The following is a 17,543-nucleotide window of genomic DNA, read 5'->3' on the forward strand; positions in this document are numbered from 1 at the left end:
ATATAGATATATATGACTGTAAAGGCCTATTGTGCATGTCCTCCTGATTCATACATAAAATCATTATATATATATATATATATATATATATAAATAAATAAATAAATATAAATCGTGATTCATGATTTAATGTATGAATCAGGAGGACATGCACAATAGGCCTTTACAGTTTTGTGTTTGTTTCTTTGTGTTGTGGCTAGGATCATGTTCTCCTGGGACATTCAGTACTCATTACTCTAATACAGTGCTACAGTACTGTATACACTGTGTCTCCATCTCACATTAAGGGATCCCCGGGTCTCAACATAACCAAGAAGTCACGCTAGCACCGAGTCATATATCTGCAAGTATTTACTCATAAACATGTGACATCTGTTCTCCAAGAATAACATGTTGCATTTTACATGTTGCAGGTAACATATTTTCACAAATACAAGTTGAAGTAGTCTTAAGGCAGTGACACACCAACCCGATTATCGGCCGTCAGACAGCCTGGCGAGGTCGGTGAACCGAGATGTTTGGTGTGTTCCGTGCCGTCGTCAGGCGGAGGAGCCATCGGCGTTCATTTGGGCCGATTTGACTTGTTGAATCGGCCAGTGGGCAGTCGAGCAGGATGAGCGTGACTAACGCCTCTTCAAATCTGACGAAAATCTTTTAAACTGACCGCTGTCAATCTGAAATGAAGACAGATTCAGCAACTGCATGGCCTATTTCTCGCTTAAAATGTTTTCAAAAACACGTTTCGGTGAACTAGTTTTGTAAAATACGAGATCGGTCGTCGGGTTGGTGTGTCAGAGCCTTTAAAGAAAGAAAGAAAAAAAATAGTTCTCGAAAACAACACATTTTGTATCTAGAGCTTAGTCCAGAACATCATTCAGTACAACATACTGCCATTTCACACAGTTCACAGATTAACAATTGTTTTGAGTAGCATGTAGTATTACTAAGTTGCAAAAAAATGTAGCCAAAGTTCGTCCGATGATGGGTCATTCTGTTTAAGTCTCAAACAGGCAACTCTGGTCAAATGCTATACTTGTCTTACGGTCAGTTGATTATTAACTTCATTGAAGTTGCAATAAAAGAAAGGAAAGAAGAGTGGATCACATGCAAAACTCTCTCGTCCCGGTTTAGTCTGAGGGGATAAAAAAAGAAATGGCATCTCCACTGGACTCTGAACAAAACAGTGAGAAAAGGACAGAATGACCAAGACATTATTATCATCACAGAGGGAATATTTCAGACCATCTAGAATATCACTGTGGACTTTTTTTATACAGCCCTCTAATGGTAATACATTAAATCAATGGCGTGTCCTCATGATTACTGATCTACAATGCTTTGAAAAACATGGTATGTACAATGCAATGGGCAGTTATCAAACCATCTATATAATATTTTCGGTTATAAACAAAGACTATAAAATGGAAAAAAATATCTTGAGTTTTGCTACAGGGAAATAGAATCATTTTGCTCTCAATGTTTCCTTCAGTTACCGACTTACACTGGTGTACTTGACTGGAAATTATCAGGATGTATGTGTGGTCAGGATGTATGTGTGGTCACATGGATGATATTACAAGCTGCATAACGTTCTCTGGAGCCAATATTTGCATGGAAATAATAAAAGAAAACAATGTAACGGCTGCATATATTTAGAATCCCATCGCATTAAAGATAGTCATTGCAAGTGCAATAACAACCAAAAACAAACACATAAGAAAAGATAGTGAAATAGCATAATTTAACACTGAACATCTTTTCAGTGTGTGTGTGTGTGTGTGTGTGTGTGTGTGTGTGTGTGTGTGTGTGTGTGTGTGTGTGTGTATATATATTGTTTTCACAATGCATATAGCACCCTCTTGTGGTCAAATTCCCGCACTACATCTAATGCATTCAATGGTAGAAATGCTATGGGCTCAGGACTGCTAAAATATACCCACATAAAGGAAAACACTAAAGGGGTAGATGAAGGCCAAATGTAATCAATTACATTGTTGATTTGCAAGGCACCCAGCCCTATAATCAATATCAGAGACAGCGCTTAGGAAAAATAATGTGAAATACAACATTGTGAAAGGTTTCAAGTCAGCGATGGACAATTCCAGGTCATTCCCCGTCCTCTACATCAGGACACCGTACAAAGTCTGTAAGAAAAGATGATTAAATCTTGTAATTTTGTGTTTAGTCTTTTCAACTCTATGTCAATTGCAGAATTTGTAGTGGACAGGGGTTTTCATTTGTATACGTCGAAGACACACTGAACTGAGCAGGAATCAGTGCTTTAGACAATGAACATTCTGTCCCACTGAGTCAAACCTTGACATTTGGACGTTCAGTTGGTTAATCCACCACACACTTGGCACTGTGTAGCAAAATGTTTCCACCTTTGTCCATGAAACTGCTCTCAAATGGCTCGTTAGCATTTTTGGCATTGCTCACATGAATCAGAGGAACATAGCTGGTTTCAAAATTGCAGCTTAGTCTTCCTCTTTGTTTCACCTAAAGACAAACGGAGAAACATGTTGCCCAGAGTGTGCAAAGTTTCTGGTGATAACAGACTATCTCATTTAAATTGTTTCTTTAACACCAGCAGCCTTTGCCTTGGTCGCCAGGCGCACCGTCACAGAGTCCTTCCTCTTCCTCCAGAGCAGCAAGATTAATCTCGTCATTATTGGACATTCGGAGAAGATCCAGGTCCTTTTTATTGGCTGCCAGCACCTGTTCAGCCAAGCGTGTAAAAGTCTTGGAAGGAACAACAGCCAGAGAGTTGTGATAGATTACATGATGTCACTACAAATATACAGTAAGGCCTCATAGCTCAGTGGTTAGAGCACTGGTCTTGTAAACCAGGGGTCGTGAGTTCAATTCTCACTGGGGCCTGAATTGTTCAATTTTGTTACTCAAAATAGAATTTGATCTAATCATGCTTCTCTTTGATTGTGTTGCTACTCTCTACATGGTCATTACATTCAGTTCAGATCAACTCACCTCTGCTATGTTTTGGTTGGTGAAGGCACTTGTCTCAAAAAAGTCCATTCCATAAGCTTTGGCCAGCTGCAGGACAGATAACGATGACACATTTTACTTTCCTGAAAAAGTAGTTGTTTTGAATTTGGACTCAGAGAACATTTTTTCCTTTTACATAGGTGCAGTCTGCTGGCTGTCAGATTTTAATTGGAAAATGTGAGGCAATGTAAGGCAACAGGATAAGAAGCCTTAGTCAGTGTTTGTCTGAGGTCAACTGGGTGCGACTGAAACTATGCCGCAAGATTCTATACCAGTATACCCACACCAAGCACAAAGAGTCCCACCTTTTGGTGAACTTGGAGCCAAAAAGGTTTCTACCAGAACCTAAGAAGGAATATAAACTGTTGCTGAACTCTGAGCATTATTTCTTAGTGAACTGAAAATGAATCCAATAATTACAAGCTTTTGGGGAAGCCGGGGTAAGAACCTCTGTAAAGGGACAGTTAAATATTTTCAAAAATAAGCGTATTTGCTTTATTGCCAAGAGTAGATCGATACAACTCTCATGTGCAATAATTATAGAGTTAAAGCTGGGAGGAGGCAATAGTTTAGCATAAAGACTTTAAGCAGGGGAATACAGTTAGCCTGACGCTCTCCAAAAATAAGTCTACCAATACCCCTAAAGCTCAGTAATTAACAAGTTGTGTCCAACAAAAAGTCAGGGGCAGTTACTTACCTGAGTTTTGTAAAGACATTTTAATAAAAAACTAAACAAAAATGTGTATGTGCAGATTAAACAAACAAGATATGATGTGGTAAGGGTGATGGACTTTATGAAAGACTCTTTGCACTGGTCACACTTTACTAGCTCGATTTGCACATCTTGTTTCATCAGTTAAATTTTGTAATTGTTGTTGTATTGTTTATTTTGATTGTTGTGACACGTAGCCTACTGTATGTTTAATGTAACCTGTAAAACTTTAATAAAGCTCTTTAAAAAAAAAAAAAAGTAAGGGTGATGAGGGCATCATTTTGAACTAGGGAAGTGGTTTCCTCCTGCTTCCAGTCTTAGGTAAGCTAAACTAACTGCCTCCCGGCTTCAGTTCCATAATTATCCCAGGCATGAAAGTGGTATCAATCTTCTCATCTAACAAAATAGGATTTTGTTGAACTTTAAGCCTAACCCAAACATAACTCAAAGAAAACCTGCATCATAGTATTGTGTTTTAGAACATTATTTTATAAGCCAAAGGTGAAATAATGCATTGTGAAATAGTTACAACACAGACCCACCTTGATACCTTGCTCTGTGGCCACCTGCCTCTTGTCCACATCATCGGACTTGTTCCCTACAAGGATCTTCCGGACCTTCTCAGGAGCGTACTGCAGGGGTTTGTTTCATGAATAAAAAGGAAACGAGGGATATTTACATACTGTATAAGGAAGAGGTATAAACAACTAATTAAAGAGATAGGATGAGAGAGATTTCAAATGTCAAGAGAATACAGCGGGAGAAAACACAGCACTCAGGAAATGAGACCTAGATTAAAAGTAAGTGAGAAGCATGCCACGATCAATAGTGTGTGTATTTCGGACGGACCCATAGAGGAAATTAGGTCCATCCTGACTTTATTAATAGAATCAAATCATCTGGGAAATGACAGGGAGAAGCAGGGCAGATGAGATTGCTTTATGAAGGCTCCAAGTCGATAGAAAAAAGTGACTGCAAAAATGTTCTCCTTCCAATATCTTTGACTACACATTTAAAAATATGATGACAGGTATTTGAAAATGAAGATGGAACATGATTAAACAGAAAAGCAGCATCCGTCTGGCCAAAGCATTTGGTTTTTTATCGCACAATGTCAGACATCTGTTCTTTCTCAACCCGAGGCCTCTGCACAAAGTAAGTAGTCGTGTCAGTTTTGCCCTTTTCTACAATGCGAAGGGAAAAAAATTGCCTGTTGATCTTAAATCCCCAATCTCTGTGACTCACCTCATCCACATCACTGGCCCACTTCATGATGTGTTGGAAGGATCGCTCACTCGTGATATCATACACCAGGAAGATTCCCTGAGGAGAGAAATTAAAGGATAAAAAAAAAAAAAACAGATGAGAACCAGTGCATGCTTAAAAAATGCTCTGGACTTTTTAATGCTTAAAAGCAGCCTTTTAAAATCAATATATTTGAAAACATTAATATTATTCCTGTAGAGAAACCAGACCACCATTTGGAAAGTTGGCAGCCTCTAGCAACAATTCATTTTAAATTGTAAGCCACTGTCTGGAACACAAAACAGAACAGGAACAGAACACTATTTCATTGGCAGTTTCTGGTAAATGGACAATTCAATTCCATCCAGTTTAACCTCTTTAACAGCCAAAAGCAAAGGAAAAATTCATATGCAACAATGTCAGAGTAGTGGTGGTTGTTGTGTTGGGCCATGGAGAGCTACATCCTTTAAAGATCCCTTTAAAAGCACCTGAAGTGTGAAGTAAGATAAGATAGACTTTATTAATCCCACAGTGGGGAAATTCCTGTGCTACAGCAGCTCAACATTTTTTTTTTTTTACACACATTACAATAACACAAATACACATTAATTAGACGTAGAAGAAAAAACATACATAAACTATAGGAAATGGAAAAATAGAATAGAATTAGTTATAATAATAGTAATAAAACAACAACCGTATTTACACAATAAACAACCTTATATAAACAGACAGTATATAAACACAGATATACAGATGAGTAAGGTGCGAATGAATAGAGATGAAATATTGCACAGTTGGAGGTGACACAGTATTATCCTGTAGCTGTAACAAATTAAATTTCAGAGATACATTTGATAAAAATGTTGTCATGCATTTGCGTCATGGCGCGTCCCAGAAGCGTGCGTGAAGCGGCTCTCCGCGCCGCTCCGCTAAAGAGACACGCAAAGTCTATTTTCACGCAAGGGCGGAGGACAGAACAAAACCGGAAGCCACATTTTTTCCTACTATGGCCATGCCAAGACCCACGCTTCAATAGCAGCTTGATTGGTTGGGATTAGGCATTGACCTCGAGTGGTGAAGGTTAGGATAGCCAATTGGTCAGGGGATAGGACCTGTACAAATCAGGTTACGTTACCTTGCGTAAGCATGGACGCCTGGCCAATAGTAGTGTGTGTGAATGCTATTGAAGGGTGGCTCTTGGCGCGGCCATAGTAGGAAGAAAGAATTTGCAAACCGGAACGCAGCAAAAACGCCCAGTGAAAAATCGGGGTTAGATGGAAATGGAGGAGAGGTCAACTACCTGTGCTCGTCTGTAGTACTGCTTAGTGATGGTCTGGTATCTTTCTTGGCCTGCAGTGTCCCTGGAAAGAAAACAAGCATATATGAACATGAAAATACACAGATACATTTGTGAGATTATAATATGAAAACATGGGTAGTAGCAGTAGCCAAGATTTAATAGAAAGACTATAATACCTAAATGCAAATATGTATTATTCTTGTCCTTGTCCGATGTAAACTATGTATCTAAAATATAAACTGTTCATGAAATAGGGAAAAGGTGTTGTAAAACTGGGTTGTTCAGCCATGATAGGAGTGGGGCTTTAGAGATGGCATTGCTGAAATATCTACCTATTGGATGGATTACTGTGAAATATGCTACAAATATTCAAGGTCTCTATTAATAACGTCTAATTACTTTGATGACTCCCAGACTTTTAATCTAACACCACCATCAGGTCAAATTTAAATGTGTCCAATGCTTTGGTTCATGACCAAAAACCAGCAAAACTAATGACATTCCCATCGGCCTCAGCTGTTCTTTGTGTTTTAGTTTGGATTGGCAAATGTAAGCATGCTAACAGGCTAAACTGAAATAGTAAACCTGGTAAAATATTACCTGCTAAACATTGATATAAAAGCATTGTCAGTGTGAGCATGTTAGCTCAATATCCCCAAGTATTCCTCCAGCGTGAAAGTACTATTATTTAATTGGCCTAAAAGTAGTCAAATGTAAACGCATTGAGTATAAAACTACTTGATCAGTTTACAAAATACTATCAATGTTCAAGTTTGTCATTGTAAAACTTGAAATTGCTCCAGGTTGCAAAAACTCACAGAAGAAGGACAAGACCTAAGTGTCATGCCCTGAACATGATCATACTACAAAACAGGGGTTCTGGGGGTCCTCCACCAAAAATCTTTTTTAGATTTGAATCCCATTTCCTGCATTTCTACATACATTTATAGGGACTATGGTGATACAAAATCCAGGAAATAATTCAGTTGATCATAATGATAAATTCTTCTAGAAAGAATAGTACTAAACCATGTAAAATATGTCTTACTTTCTTTATTGTTTAGATTGCGCATGAATATGTCTACCCCAGTTCATGCAAATGCCAAAAGGAATACTTGGAATTGATGGTGGTGGTAAATATTCATGAAAAAGGATGAGTTTGTGAACGGGCAACACAGATTTGGATAATGAACAACTAAACACGTTACACAGAGGACCTTTGAGATGTAAAAATGAAATATCAAACTAATTTCAAGGTGGGGGGGGGGACACAAACGGGATTTTGAAAAGTGTGTGTGTGTATGTGTGGGGGGGGGGGTGGGGTGGGGTGGCTAGGGGACATGTGGAAATCACATCCTAGCAACCATAAGATAGTGACAGCATATTTGCAAATGAAAAAATATCCCCTCTATCAGAACTACTGTTGTATATCTGATAACCTTTTGTTAATCTCCTGCACAGGGCCTTCCAGCATGCTGCCCCATGCCACTGCCTTACCATATCTGTATCCGTACTTTGATACCATCTATTACTAGTGTCTTCATTTTGAAGTCGACTCCTGTAAGAGACAAAGGATAGGGTTAGGAAATATTGCATTCACAGAGAAGCTCTAAATGTATTTGATATTCCTCCAAACCTGTGAGAGCAGGGCTTGGACTTAGAGTTCTGAATCTTCTCAGAGGCGTTTGCACTTTCCACCCAATAATTGACTGAAATCAATTAACCTGGCGTGTCTTTTACAGAATGAGGTTCACCAGTATCTGCTGCAGCTTTGTAACATCATAGAGAGATTAACGCAACCAGAGCCAAATCTTTCCCACATAATAAGCCTGTTAATGATCCAGCGAGCCGAGTCCTTGTTTAGTTCAGTCCACTGCATCGATCACACTGGAGGTGAAATAAGGGAGAAGAGCAAAACGGATAGCTGAGCGATGCGTAACAGCACAGAGGACGAGATGAGAGAAAGAAGCAGAGCTGAGATAGGGAGAGGGCCACCCACACTTCAGTGATCTATGATTTCAGACAGATGAGTGTGGTATTGTTTATAGACAGAAAATCACAGCCGGGGCCAATTTTATTTTTTTTATTTCTATCAAGACTCACCCTGAGTTCATTTTTTGAAAGCCAGAATAGATAATGATATACTTGAACATAGGTTGCTGATAGTTGATATTTTGTGCTGATGCTAAGTATTTGTTTATGCTTTTATAACAAAAAGTAAATCTGTGTATTGATTACTTCCCCAGAAATGTTGCATTTTATCAGAGTGGAAAAAGACCATTGAACATTTTAAGTCTCTATCCAGGATATAACATCATACTACCAAGTTGGCTAATTTTCAGGATTTTAGAGTGCAATTTTCTGAGCATTTCAAAAATATTAATTTAATTCTTTAATTACATTTAGTAAATTTTATTGCCTTAAATCATGGCCTAAATGTTGTTTCATGTCTTCTCCCAGGTGCGTAACCTGGTGGAGAATAATACATCTAAATTTTAGGTGCCACTAAACATTTAAATGTATTTAGTCTAATAAAAGTAGCAGAATCAGCCTTTAAAACCTCAGCATGTGTAAAGCATATACAACAGTAGAATATATACTTGTCTTTATTCACACAAATATTGCAGAGGACTGTAGATGTGTTAGCTGCACAGGCCCAAGGGTGCCCAAACCACAATCTCTGTTTAAAGTGACTTATTTACATGTCTTGTTAACAAAAAAAGAGCTCTGTACTTTAGCTTAGCCTACATAAAAATTAGGGAACCTTTATCACAGGTTTCATTACTTAATTTCCTACAATGTAGCGTATATTGTCCCATAGTTTGAGTATATGTGGGAAGAGTTTGGGCAGCCTATCTTTATCTAGCATGAAGAAAATACTGAAGTTCAGCTGGGGTTTTCAACCAACAGCAGCACTTACAACTCTAAAGTTTGTTTACTTTCACTGAAAAGTTTAGAATTGTGATAATCTTGCAAAGTGCCATTAGCCTGGTTCATTCACAGCCCATTTCCAAAAGGGTGTCACCAACGGACGCCACTCAAATGCCTCTGTGCGCAATTGGATAGTCCTTCAACCAATCAGACCAACAATCCGGGTGATGTAGCAGCTACAGCGCCAGGTTGCTGTGCTTCGGTGGCCGTCATGTTGAATGTAAACAAAAAGCTGCTCGCCGTTGCTGCGCTATCATCATCGTGTAAAGCCCGCCTCAACGGTTGTGATTGGTGCCTCGATTTGGAAAAATTGGTAATGGGCTTGAATGGGCTCTTGACCAGACTGACTTGCAGAGCAAATCTCAAATTTGCCAGAAGGGGTTTTCCCAGGCTAAAGTGCCGTTTAAAATGATGGGAAAGCAACACTGCTCTGTCTGTGGCATGTGGTAGGGAGGGGGCCTTTAACATTTCTTTGCCCATTGTATTATAATCTGTCCATGCAGAGGACATGACGTCATTGTCCCAATTGGTGGCCACTACCAACAATAACAACAAACAATAGCAATAATAAACATGAACATCTTGTATAGAATCCGATTATCACCATTTCAGTTTAGCCATTAACTCTGCCTCTACGGAATTCTTTATGTCTCCTCAGACTAATGCATCCAAGTCGATGACAAGCGAACCAACAGGCTTCTATAGACCACACTAATCCCTGAGAAATCAATTAACAGTTCATCCCAATTAACCTGACACTCAGCACCTGTGTGTCACAGCCGGCATCACACTCTGAGAAAGAGCTACTGAGTCCAATCGATTCACATAACTGGAAGAACTGCCGTTTGTGGTTTTTATAGCTGCATTTCTGCAAAGTTTGTGTTCTAAGAGATTGACATAAAGAAACAGCTGACAGATGTACCCTAGCCGACCTGCCTGATGGACTGTGTGTTTGTTGAAAACAAGCTGGAGTTGAGGGAAGACTCCACGGACGCTGGAGCTCACTGACTCAACAGTGTGAGGCTTCATTTAAGTCGTGTGAGGGCCTTTGCCTTTGACTAGAGAGCATTCAGACTAAATGAAAGGTCAGCATAACAATCAGTGGCTAGCTTTGCCTGAGGCTTGAGAGGAGATAATAAAAGAAAAGGCTGTCTTCCTGCGTCATTTTCCAGCTGTATTAGCACTGTATAAAGCTCCAGCCAGCAGTCATCCATGCAAACAGCAATGATTTAAATATGAAATGCAGACACGGACTAATGGATTCTCCAGCTGTACAGTGGGTGTCTACAGCAAGGGGCTGGAATCTGGAAACTTAAGCAATAAATCAAAATGACTACACAGACAAGTTAAAATCAGCAGTGAGTCTCTCAAACATTAGTGCATTTTCAGTTTTATTTACAAAAGACCAAAAGACGCCCACACTGTCTGCTTCCTGCTGTTAAACAGATAAATTATGTGGGCTTCTATTTGATTGCTGTGCATTGTTCTATAACAGCCGACCAAAATGAGGCTGTTTTATAGAACCAGGTGCACTTCTAACCATAGTGCAAACAATGAATGACCCAACCGCTGTTCAGGAGGTATAAATAAAATGGGTCTCTTTATTAAAGGTTTCATATTCAAATTGTTGTAGGTGTTTTCATCGCTACAGCAAAAGTCACTTTGCAAAATTGTTCAGTTTGCATGAGAAGTTGTGTAGAAAGTCCTGAATGTTACGGTTACTGGAGAGATTAGAGGTGCATGCATTTGCTCTTCAGCCAGAAATGTTGCATTCAAGAGCAGCCTTCAGGGTTATGGTCTCAGTGCCACTCTCTGGAATCAGTTAGACGGGTTTGCAAGGAAACAAACAAGGCTACAGGCTTTTAGATGTAACTGAAACTCAACAGTGAACTGCCCATTTGACTTAAAGCACCCATATTATGCTCATTTTCAGGTTCATAATTGTATTTTGAGGTTTTACCAGAATAGGTTTACATGGTTTAATTTAAAAAACATATTTGTGTTGTACTGCAGATTGCTGCAGCTCCTCTTTTCACCCTGTGTTCAGGTCTCTGTTTTAGCTACAGAGTGAGACATCTCACTTCTGTAACATCTTTGTTGGCAGTCGCACATGTGCAGTAGCTAGGTAAGGATCATATCAGCTAGCTAGCTGTTTAAACAACTTCGGCCTGTACAAGGCAGGATTAGCTGGGAGACTTCTTCTAAACAAGGGCACACTTCCAACTTTGTGTGGAATACCTGGAGAACAGGGACATGTTGGTAGTTATTTTGTAGATTATGGTGAACTAGTGTGTGTTGTAGCAGTGTTTTGCCATTAGAACGAGCTAGCATGCTAGCGCATGCTACGGTTAGCCCCTTTGTTTCGGCTAGTGACGTAGAAAGCCCTGCAGATTTTGAACAGCTCACCCAGAGACTGAAGGCAGGACACATTCAGAAACTCATATCTCACTCGAAACAGCATGGATGTTTTTTTCCAAGTTTGTATGCATGTGGAAGCACCAGAGACACAACATAACACCCCAAAAACCAGAAAAAGTGATTTTTTTCATAATATGGACACTTTAACTTTCACTGCAAACCAAACCTTAATGCCTTAAACTGACTGAAGGTCTCAGCATCTGCCAAGTTTTTAGACTAATTCGGCTGTCATGGCTTCAGAAAATGTTAAATCACGAAGATGAAAAAAAGAAAAATCATTCTACAGACTTCCCTCTTCTCTTCAGAGAATCAATGGAGACAAGCACAATGTGCAGGGAGAGACAGCAGTTAATTTAACATGGCAGCCTTTCACAATCAGCAGTGCGAAAGCCATGTAAAAACTAATGGGTACACACCCAAAATTGACTTGACCAATTACCAGGATGACTGTGTTCGACTATGCAAGACGGATTAGGCTGTGACACGTGTCAGTGTGCTGTAGGTAACGGCGACAGGCTCACTAATGGATGGACGAATGGATGCTCTGGCCCTGACACAAATTCACTGGGGAATGGGTCATCCATGACTATCATTACGAGCAGAGGACAGCCAACAACTGTCAACAGTTGCTGTCTTCAGGGCACAGCAGGACAACAGCACATTAGCTGCAAATTTTCAAAAATTCAAAAATGTTTTTAACCAAGAAACTCAGGAAAAAAAGGATATTTGAGGCTATGTGTGTTTATGTTAAAGGGAGACTCATCAAAGTCAGTGTACAGTTCGAGGGAGTACTACTGCATAATGTGAAAAAAAGTTATATGAAGCCTTTTGTGGCTCCAGAGGGAGCTGTGTGAAGTCTGATGTCAGTTTGAAAAAAAAAAAAAAAAATATCTGTGGGTGTGGAGTTTGAAAGGCGCAAGCCTGTAGCCTGCTCCTCAACTCTGCTCAAGGCTACATTATCATAATCATTTGCTTTTTCAACTCCCAAATATTAGACTTATATTGGACTTGAACAACAATGTCCAGAATGTCCCTCTTTTTCGGCCGGATGTCCGTTACCTAATTTTAAATTCCGGTGGATTTATGAGGACTATGGTTAACTGCTCCTCAGATCTCTGCAGGGTTAATCCAGACAGCTAGCTAGCCTATCTGTTCAATCTGAGTTTTCTGTTGCATGACTAAAACAACTTTTGAACATACACATGTTCCACCAAGTTCCTTCCCGAGGCTATTTTGCAGAGGCACAGTTGCTCCGTCTGGCGCTTAGCGCCACCCATGACAATTGTGATTGGTTTAAAGAAATGCTAATAAACCACAGCACATTTTTGTCCCATCCCGGAAGGCTGTGTGGATTAGCCTGACCCTCCTCTGCAGCGCTGGGAAGGAGGATCTGGCAAAGCGAGACTAGTCAGGCTACAACTATAACTTCCATATCAGAGATGTAAGACCACACCTTTTCCTGCCAGGAGGAAGTCAAGGCTCTGACAGTACCACTGATTTCTTTAATAACTCCTCATGAGATCTGTGGTGGCTGTGACCCAATGCCCGGCCCGTCACAATAATGAGCTCGTCAACCAGCGGCCGGCTGAGTGTTTGACCAGGCCGTGACCATAACACCACTGGGATCACCACCAGGAGGACAGCTGCTTATTGAGCTATGATATAGGGCAGGGGCTGGGCTCGTTCTTTATAGGAATTGTGACAGCCAGGAGGTAGCGGTGGGGAAGATTAAACTCAGCAGTGTGACTGAATAGCATTAATAAATCTTCTCTACAGCTGCTCTTTTTTGCCAGAGAAATGTGCACTCTCGGGCCCAGATGGAAGTCTTATGAGGAACAGAGGGTCTTAAAATAAAATGCGATACCTGGTTGAGTGAAGGTATATTAGTCCTTCAGGTAAGATCAGGACAGAATTCTGGACTAGTTCGATTTTTGACTGATATTTAAAAGGGAGTAAAAGTTGGAGCTTTTATTTTATAATGAGCTGTAACCAGGGGAAAAAAGTAATATCCTTTTGTTGATTCTATAGCCAGGTGTGCTATTTATTGTTATCTATATTTCTGAGTTGCTGATGTATCGCCAAGAAGCATTGGTGGATCAACAATGCTGGATTTGAATGCAGGTCTCACTCTGTGGTTTTGACTATCTTTCTTATGTGTGGGAAACTCTTTAATAGTCTGAATACAAGCCCAGACTGTACTTTATACATTTTGAAGGATTACAGAAATAATGGACAAGACCACAGTGATAAAATATACAGTATATCTGCTGTCTAGACTGTTTGTTTTTTTTTATATTTATGCAAATGTTTCCCTTTGGCTTGTCGTAGCATGCCAAAAAAAATTAAATGCCATCGGGCACAACACAAGGTCCATAAAGAAAAGCTTTTTCTGAGTTTGGTGTGGAAGAACTTGCCTGACCTACACAGAGCCTTGACCTCAATACGATCAAACATCTCTAATGAACCGAGTTCTTGAGGCTGCAAGGAAGCAAATCCCTGCAAACCAGAATCTTGTGTAAAGCGCTAATAGAAAGAGGCAGCACCTTAATGTCCATGGTTTTGGACATCACTCACATAGGAGTAATGCATGTCCACATACGGTATCTGCATCTATTCATCACACAGTGTGATATATATCACACTGTATATATATATATATATATATATATATATATATATATATATATATATATATATATATATATATATATATATATATATATATATATATATATATATATATATATATATATATATATATATATATAAGCTTTTATTCTCTAATATTTATATAGAACTTGAGGTGCTTTGTTGAATACATCCTTCTATAGGTGAGAGGTCCCAGCAGTTTCTTTCTTTTATAGATAATAAAGAGCAAAAACCGTGTGAGCGGACTGTAACAGAAAATGATGAATTATGGAGCTACCCATGAGGGGGGAATGGGAGAGAATTTATATCCCTCTGCCTCTGTCACCATGAAGGTTGGGAAATTATTTATTGATCCTCCGCAGGAGAGCACTGATGGTGGTCACTCTTGATCTCTCTGTCTCTTTGGACTTTTATGGGCTTGTTTAGTCTGAAGAGAGGCGTTTGAATCATTTCATGCACATGAAAAACCTCCCAGCATGGCTTATAGACACGGTCTGTTGCCCCCAACTATTCAGTCCAATATAAATATCTAGAGACCACCGCCTGCACCGACACAAGAGCCTGAGTTCTAAGCATCCAGCTGTGGTTGTGAACACTTGGTACAATGCAACAAAAGCACAGAAAGATCACTACAGACACGCTGGACCTTTCTTGTAAAAGACTTCAGAAGGGCTTGCAATTATATGAACATGACTCTACAGGGAGGAAGTGTCCTGTAGAGCGCTATAGGTGCAGGACTTAAAATAGCATATTCTGCAGGATTAGTAAACCTTGTGAGCATATATCATTACTGGTTATAGCAGGTAAAACAACATGAGCCTTTGAAGTGTATTGAGAAGAAGAACACTTGAGTTTGAGCATAATGCTGTGGATGAGGGGTGTTTGCAGAAGTTCACTGAGAGCTCAAACATCATTAAGGTTTCCAACACACCAGTGGTCCAATTTTTTAAATAAATTATGTTAAAATGAACAATTAATAGTGGAATTTTCTCGCTATCTGTTCTGTTCTATCTTTTCAGGGACCGTCTGTCTGCAAATCCCAGCCTGAATACCAGCTTCATGATTTATTGTATTGACCTTATTCAGACAAGACTTTCTCTATCTTTTCAACTAAAAGTCACTATCCATCACATTTCCTGACCTTACCTTCACACTTGAGCCACTTGGATGTCTGTATTTTGTCTTATATTATGGCCAATTACTGCAAACAAAGTCACAACGTATACCACAAACTAAGAAAAGGAGCATACTGGGAGAAAATATCTGAACACACGCCGGGCGGCACAGTTGCCACAGAAGAAGAGATAAGAGAAAGAAACGCAGCATGCATAGGAATGAACACTGTACATCCTTATTTCCCTTACCTCAAAGTGAAGCATGGAAATGTGCCTGTCATGCTCTGCACTCTAAATCATATTGAGGTAGATATACTGCACAGTCTATATTACCTAAAGAGGCTGGTTTAGTTGTGTTGAATCAATTGTCATCTTCAGGGATGTGGCAGATCCATGACCAAAGGTATGAAGAGATACTGCTAGTTTGCTCTAGATACCCTGAATTAAAAGACGAAGGAGATGGATTTGTTTTCCTTGTTATGGGGGATTAATTATTTGGTCTATGCAACATCAGAAAATGATCAAACATGCCCACAGAAACTTACCAGATTCTAAGCTGATGCCTTTAAATTGCAATTTTTTTTACAACCCCCCCAGCCCCCACCCCAAAGATATTCAGTTTACTGTGATCGATGAGAGGCTGAAACCCTGAAATGTTTTGCTTGAAAACCAACTTAATCAATTAACCAATTATCAAAATAGTTGCTGATGAATTTTCTGTCAATCAAAGCTCTAGGAAATGGAGACCGGGTCAGGGGTTCACACCAAGGGCCTTCATTTAGTAAAATGTAGTCTTCTTATAATAAGTACAGTGAAACCTCTGCACATGACGGTAGGTTACTGGGTTGCACTGGCAGTGCCAAGTGCTGATAGTTGAAAAACTCATCTGCATGGCTGCCAAGTGTTGGATCTTGCCCCTCAGAGCTTCCTCCAGCCAATGCAATTACGCTGATTTTATAGTTATAACTCTTCATTCCACCTGAATACGGTCTTATACTATAAATAAACCTAAACAAAGTAGCCTATAATCTAATCAAATATAATTTGTGGAATTTGAATAGAAAATTCATTGGCCACAAAGAGAGGATGATGCGCAAATCAACAGAAAACGCTGAAAAGACCATGAAAACAAATCTGATTGTTGTAATTAACGCAAATGATGAATACAATTAACTCCTGGTGGCAGTGCGGAGTCTTACCGATGGTGGAGATGTGAGACGGGTGAAATTCGTTGTCCGTGAATCTGCATAACAAACATGTTTTCCCAACCCCAGAATCTCCAAGGAGCAGGAGTCGGAAGAGCACATCGTACTGCTTAGCCATAGTGTTGGGTAGTGTTCAATTAAAAAAAAAAAAAAAAAAAAAAGCCCTAGTCAGCTAACTCAGCGATGAATGACCGATCCCTCCCCACCTGCATTCCATGTCTGCTCAAATGGTCAACATGGGGCTTTGGCTATGCTTCTTTTTGTTCACTGACGCTGGGTCTGTCGGTGGGTGACAAAGCAGGGATGCTCCAGCTTCCCAGGCAGCCTCCAGTTTCCAGTGGGCGCGGTGGACCATTGTAAGGTAAGACTCAATGAGAAAAGGCCATTTCCGGTGGTACTTTCCAACATAAAAGCCTTCAGTAGCCTGATTAAAAACATGATTTAATGAAGATGATTACATGTTTGTTAGCAAATGTGGTAATAGCTCTTTTGTTTTTCAAGATAAATTCATAACATCATGATAATATTAAACCTGTGAATGTTTTACTGTATTTGGAGGTTTTAGAAGTGTGAGAAAATCATGCACACAACCACAACATCACAGCTTATTTAATTTGCATCTGTGTATTAAATGCATGCCTAATTGGTAATTTACTTGTCTGCCAGTATACGTTAAAGGGTACTTTATTCATTAATATGATGACTCGATTGTGTCTCTTTTCTCATTTGTATGATAGTTTATAAAGCTGCTATACATCTGCTTATTATAGCCTATATCATCTGCTTTTTACAGAATGCTTAATAGTGTCTGTACTTTATTGAAATTGTTCTCCTAACAAACTACTAGTGGGATTTATTTAGTAAAAAGCACCATACAAGCACAATATATAGTAGCATAACAAATGTGAAATAAAAAAATGTGTATTTATGTGAAAGTTTTTTTCCCTCCTTAACAAGTT

The 17,543-nt window shown here is 39.5% G+C and overlaps 1 protein-coding gene and 1 non-coding gene across 5 annotated transcripts in view; one reads left to right on the forward strand and one right to left on the reverse strand.

The window, feature by feature from the left end:
* Positions 1 to 778: 778 nt before the first annotated feature.
* rab15 (RAB15, member RAS oncogene family) overlaps positions 779 to 17,543 on the reverse strand; it is a 37,978-nt gene continuing 21,213 nt past the window's right edge. The window contains exons 1-9 of one of the 4 annotated variants that reach the window (XM_028604508.1): positions 16,579 to 16,924; positions 7,764 to 7,824; positions 6,267 to 6,327; positions 4,964 to 5,041; positions 4,261 to 4,350; positions 2,989 to 3,054; positions 2,619 to 2,742; positions 2,440 to 2,499; positions 779 to 2,144 (exon numbers count right to left, since the gene is read on the reverse strand). In XM_028604508.1, coding sequence (XP_028460309.1) covers positions 2,465 to 2,499; positions 2,619 to 2,742; positions 2,989 to 3,054; positions 4,261 to 4,350; positions 4,964 to 5,041; positions 6,267 to 6,327; positions 7,764 to 7,824; positions 16,579 to 16,702 — 639 coding nt within the window. In that variant the 5' untranslated portion in view covers positions 16,703 to 16,924 and the 3' untranslated portion in view covers positions 779 to 2,144; positions 2,440 to 2,464. Of the gene's footprint in view, positions 2,743 to 2,988; positions 3,055 to 4,260; positions 4,351 to 4,963; positions 5,042 to 6,266; positions 6,328 to 7,763; positions 7,825 to 16,578; positions 16,925 to 17,543 lie in introns of those variants that run through there. The other 3 variants (XM_028604511.1, XM_028604507.1, XM_028604510.1) reach the window with 3 other exon arrangements.
* Positions 2,808 to 2,880, forward strand: trnat-ugu (transfer RNA threonine (anticodon UGU)). Its single transcript has one exon. It is a non-coding gene; the product is annotated as a tRNA-Thr (tRNA).

Source organism: Perca flavescens, chromosome 18, assembly GCF_004354835.1.
Source record: "Perca flavescens isolate YP-PL-M2 chromosome 18, PFLA_1.0, whole genome shotgun sequence".
In the NCBI taxonomy this organism is placed as follows: Eukaryota; Metazoa; Chordata; class Actinopteri; order Perciformes; family Percidae; genus Perca; species Perca flavescens.